The 5,611-nt window shown below is 40.9% G+C and overlaps 1 protein-coding gene across 5 annotated transcripts in view; it reads right to left on the bottom strand.

Moving 5' to 3' along the window:
• Positions 1 to 803: 803 nt before the first annotated feature.
• The window catches only part of LOC311008495 (ubiquitin carboxyl-terminal hydrolase 34-like), a 12,809-nt gene continuing 8,001 nt past the window's right edge, over positions 804 to 5,611 (bottom strand). For 3 of the 5 annotated variants that reach the window (XM_084002185.1, XM_084002184.1, XM_084002186.1), the window contains 4 exons: positions 3,245 to 5,611; positions 3,010 to 3,052; positions 2,439 to 2,551; positions 804 to 2,115 (listed from right to left, as the gene is read on the bottom strand). The exon at positions 3,245 to 5,611 is cut by the window's right edge. Coding sequence is in view for 2 of the 5 variants with exons in the window: in XM_084002188.1 (XP_083858314.1) it covers positions 4,321 to 4,349 (29 nt within the window). In the remaining 3 variants the exon portion in view is untranslated. The remainder of the gene's footprint in view (positions 2,116 to 2,438; positions 2,552 to 3,009; positions 3,053 to 3,244) is intronic. The other 2 variants (XM_084002188.1, XM_084002187.1) reach the window with 1 other exon arrangement.

Below are 5,611 nucleotides of genomic sequence, written 5' to 3' on the forward strand. Positions count from 1 at the left end.
CATGTAGAGACAGACAACCATTCACGCTCACATTCACACCTACGGGCAATTTAGAGTCATCAATGAACCTATCCCCATCCTGCATGTCTTTGGACTGTGGGAGGAAGCCGGAGAACCTGGAGAGAACCCACGCTTACACGGGGAGAACATGCAAACTCCACACAGAAGGAGCCCGGGCCGACCCGGGAATCGAACCCAGGACCCTCTTGCTGTGAGGCGAGAGTGCTACCCACTACACCACCGTGCAGCCCCTTTTCAGAAGATGCGACCCGAAATTGTTTTTAACCCCCAGGCTTAGGAGGTAAATATTGTACTTTATTTTTTTACTGCACTACACATTATGATCGGCCCGGTTTAATAAGCAACAGTTTTATAGGATATGTAATCGGGGTCCCTGCACCCGGTCTCTGAAGGGCCAGGGGGAAAGTTGAAGACCTCTAGAGGATGCTGTAGATCTATTGTATCAGCGCTGTGATCAAATCATACACCCTATACAATATTCACACAATGAAAGAAGGACAGCAAATAAAATACATTTTAGAATAATTGGTGCGTTGTAAATATTTAAATATTGCTCTTAAAGACTGAACCAGAAAACCAATGTGCACATGCATCTGCTGGCATACAATAAAGATTACATACATGTTTTTTGTGAAATATGGCCTCTAAGGAAAACGTTACTTGAGTTCTTACTTAAGTACAGAGATTTGATGGTCGGAAACCAGGAAACCAGGAAACCAGGAAACCAGGAGAACACGGAGTGAGAAAGGCTCTGAAATGATTGAGGCACAGAAAACCAAAAGTCGATGCTGAGCAAAGCTTTAATGCAGGAATAAAACATGTTTGTGGATTTGTCAATACTTTACAGAGGTATGGAATACAATGACATGAGTACTGTAAATCCTGACCTACGTATTCCCCACATACACTCATTATGTATTAGTTTGCGTTTTAATTTTAAAACAACCTGGACGTGGGAGTCTTGCAAAAGCACCGCTGCCATATTTGCTGCCAATGGAAAAAGCCGATGGCATGTTTACATGGGATTTAGGATTATTGCAGAAAAAAGCATAAACATCAGGCTCTAAGTGAAGAAGGCCACGGTGGCATGAACGTGAACGTACACAACGAGCCTGGAACTCGTTAGCAACCACATTCAACATTATTATTAAGTAAATGTAAAATATTACTCAGTAACTAAACCCACGTTAACACTATCCACCAAATGTTCCCATTTTAATTTAGTAAAACAACTTGTTTATATTGGCAAAACTCTAATTTAATAGAGGTAATCGTTTTATTGTGTTGCCGTTTAAAGTCTGAAAGTCCTGCTACTGTGTACTGTTGGTTAGTTTGGTTATTAATTTAGACAGTGAACATAAACAACATCAGTAATATGTGTGAAATAAGCTTGTAGATTAAAAGAGAAAGCATTGGGAAGCATGAAGAAGCTGTTTTTAATGACATGATCCGGTTGTGACTCACTGCCAGAACTCCACGACAACTCTATCCTAGTTTCACATTCATGCCTAGTTTGAAAGACATCGATCTGAAAGGACTTTTTTTTTTTTTGAAGTGGAAAACGTGAAGCATGGGATGCATTTGACATCTCCGTCGAGGAAACAGCGGAATATGTTGTCTTGACCAAACTCAGTTCCGGCAAGCTCTGTAAAGGTCTTGCGAATTGCTGTCACGTCAATTGTTTGGTAGTTACCGTCATAGTCATGGTAACTATCAAAGACTTTAGTAAACACAAAGGCTTTTTGCACCCATGCACCCATTTCATTGTTAATCTTGTTTATGATATTATATTCATGTTTTCTGTTCATGCACTTGGCACCACATGGAGAGTTGTAAGTATAGAAGACCAGAATCTTATTCGCTGCCTCAACTAAACCTCCTATATTGTCCAGTACGAGTTCCTCTGCATGCCAAGTATAGTCCTCCTCTCGTCTGGGCATTGCTGCAACCACATTGGTGCCTATGAACAATTGATTATGTTCAAGATCAGCTTTCACGGCGGCAGAAGCTGCTCCTTGAAAGGCCGCAGCAAGTCCCCCTTCTCCCGTCGGGACGTTTACAGCCACACTGAACTGTTGATTTCCCATTAAGTAGCTGTTAAAGAAAACAGACACACACAATGTTAACCTTGATTCAGGGTATAAGTATGTATACAGAGCTTGATGCATGGAGACGGATACATAGAAGAGTAAATAGATGGCTTAATGGATGGCTTGACACTATATATACAGTCTGTATATATACTGTATATATATATATATATATATATATATATATACAGTATATATATATATATATATATATATATATATATATATATATATATATATTCATATATATATTCCAACATTGACATTGGCGGTCTAAACAACAAGCAATACTGAACTTTTTGTACAACTAGAATAAAATTGACTCACTTGTCCCTGATGCCTTGCACAATGTTTTTAAGGAACTCCACATCCACAGCCAAACTGGTCCCAGTAAAGAGGCTGCATGCCAGCAACACGGTCATCCAACACAGGCCAGACATCTGCACACAAATCAAGTTATTGAAGATATTCTAAACAATACCATCAGACTTCTTTTTTTTTACAATTAGACGAGTCGCCCCCTGATGGCCAGCAAGTTTGATGCGCTTTAGCCTCGGCTTCACTTTTCAGAATCTGAGGCCAACTAGAGAAGCACTGATATGGAATTTCAAGGCCGAACAATAGCTGATAACTATGTTTGTTGTGGCCACTACCGATACAATAACTAATAATAATAATCTTAAAAAAAGCAGCAATATTTAGAGAGCCTTCACTGCACCAGTGTATTCTTTAAACGTGGGCTCATTAATACCTGATCTTAGCTCCTTTTGTCAAGCATGTGTCTGCAGCAAAAACTACTAGAATAACTCTACACTCTATTGAATGAACGGTTCATAACAATTCAATGAAAGGATCAAATGTTTGTGATAATTTGGGATAATTATTGCAGAGTGCTCACCTTCACCGTTGCTGCTCACCGAGTCCGTCAGTCCACAGAATAACTGAATAACAGAAAAGAAGAATTGCTTCATTCACATCACATCGATATCTGCAAAATATAGGTCCTCTGTTATTATATCATTTACAAAGAGAATAACAGTAGATACTGGTAGAGAACAACGTAATACTAGCTGAGGAACGTTAATATCTAAAATATTCACACTTCAAGTGTTTGTTCTCCTCGTTTCTGTTACCTGTTTGTTGGAGAGAGATGTCTGATGGATGCTTTAAAGCCGCCTTCGTCTTCTTCTGTCTTCGTCTTCTTCTGTCTTCTGCTGTCTTCGTCTTCTTCTTCTGTCTTCGTCTTCTTCTGTCTTCGTCTTCTTCGTCTTCTTCTTCTTCTGCTTCTTCTCTTCGGGGAAGTTTGCAAGTTGCCGTGAATACAGTCAGAAGTGACATTCTTATAGGAGATGGAGAACACGGCCACACCCAGAGGAACCTTATCTACACATTTGAATTCCCCTGGATTTATATCAAAAATGAAAACGAGGAATGAGATAAACCAAAGAAGAAGTCCTAAACTGTGTCAGCTGGGTTCCCCGGGTTCTCCGGGTTCCAGGCCGAAGACATGCAGTGTGAGCATGATGATGGGCTCCAGCTCCTGAACGGGATCAACGGCTACAGATAATGATTTGAATATGAGATGGAGGCGAGTCAAATGAGAAGAATTGTCACAGCTCCTGCATTGTGTCAGAGTTTGATGAGTCAGCCGAGCATTTCCATGAGATAGTGCTTTATTCTTCTACTCTACTGTTCAGAGGGAATACAGTACTTTTTCCCAGTTAGGACTACTAGCACAGATGAAGGCCTCTGTTTCTCTCAAAGACCCAGAGCTATCCACCAGCTTGTACACAATGCAGCTGCTCGTCTCCTTACTGTGTCACAGAGGTTTGTTAGAAATTCAAATTTTAAAGTGGGCGCCAGACAGGGGAATAATATGTATAAATTAAACTTGTTTGAAAGATAATAACCCGGATAGCTGTTGCCATAGCTACAAAAGCTGTTTCCTTGTTTTGGCCTCAGCATTGATTTTAAACGTTTGTTTGATTTTGAAGTTTTGAATGAGCTGAACTTTTATATCCTCAAACTCCACGACGAGACTAAAAACCAGAGGTCTCGGCGGTGACGTCGTCATCGTTGAACCTTCCGTGAAATCTCACGGTTTCCCCGTGTTGCAGAGTCTCACGTCCTCCGGCTCTTGAAGGTCCTTCTCTCCTTCTGCCAGGCTTGGAGATGACAAGTCTTCATTCCGCTCCTCGTCTCTCCAAGGTCATCCATTCCTTGGCGGAGATCTTCTCCCTCAGTATGTCAGATTTCAGTACATTGAAAAAAGTCATAATATAACATGTCGAAAAAGTCATAAAAAAAAATCAGAATTGCATCTTTTAAGTAATGGATAAAGTCGTAGTATAGAATATCAAAAAAGTCACCGAAGTCTAGAACGTCGAACAAAGTCAGACATCATGTAGGTTTTTATAGAGGCATCAGCATGAAATTGAGAATGTTTCACGACCAGTTCAAATCTTTTTATCAACTTCTAAGAATTGAGTTATAACGTTTTACATGAAGTCTCCTGGTTGTCCCGTCAGACTAAGTAAGGCTCAGTTCTGTGGAGGATTCAGACCCTGATGTCGGTGTCTGGGGTCAGCTGGTCTACACTCAGTCTCAGCTGGTCTGTGCAGCTGCAGTAATAACGTGTAATAACGGGTCAGCTGCAGTATTAACATGTAATAACGGGTCAGCTGCAGTAATAACATGTCAGCTGAAGTAATAACATGTCAGTTGAAGTAATAACGGGTCAGCTGCAGTAATAACGTGTCAGCTGCAGTAATAACGTGTCAGCTGCAGTAATAACATGTCAGCTGCAGTAATAACATGTCAGCTGCAGTAATAACATGTCAGCTGCAGTAATAACGTGTAATAACGCGTCAGCTGCAGTAATAACATGTCAGCTGCAGTAATAATGTGTAATAACGGGTCAGCTGCAGTAATAACATGTCAGCTGCGGTAATAACGCGTATAGCTGCAGTAATAACGTGTAATAACGGGTCAGCTGCAGTAATAACGTGTCAGCTGCAGTAATAACATGTCAGCTGCAGTAATAACATGTCAGCTGCACTAATAACGTGTAATAACGCGTCAGCTGCAGTAATAACATGTCAGCTGCAGTAATAATGTGTAATAATGGGTCAGCTGCAGTAATAACATGTCAGCTGAAGTAATAACATCAGCTGCAGTAATAACATGTCAGCTGCAGTAATAATGTGTAATAACAGGTAAGCTGCAGTAATAACATGTCAGCTGCGGTAATAACGCGTATAGCTGCAGTAATAACGTGTCAGCTGCAGTAATAACGTGTAATAACGGGTCAGCTGCAGTAATAACATGTCAGCTGCAGTAACAACAGGTCAGCTGCAGTAATAACGTGTAATAACGGGTCAGCTGCAGTAACAACAGGTCAGCTGCAGTAACAACAGGTCAGCTGCAGTAACAACGGGTCAGCTGCAGTAACAACAGGTCAGCTGCAGTAACAACGGGTCAGCTGCGGTAATAACGGGTCA

Source organism: Eutrigla gurnardus (genome assembly GCF_963514095.1).
Source record: "Eutrigla gurnardus genome assembly, chromosome: 3".
Taxonomy (NCBI): domain Eukaryota; kingdom Metazoa; phylum Chordata; class Actinopteri; order Perciformes; family Triglidae; genus Eutrigla; species Eutrigla gurnardus.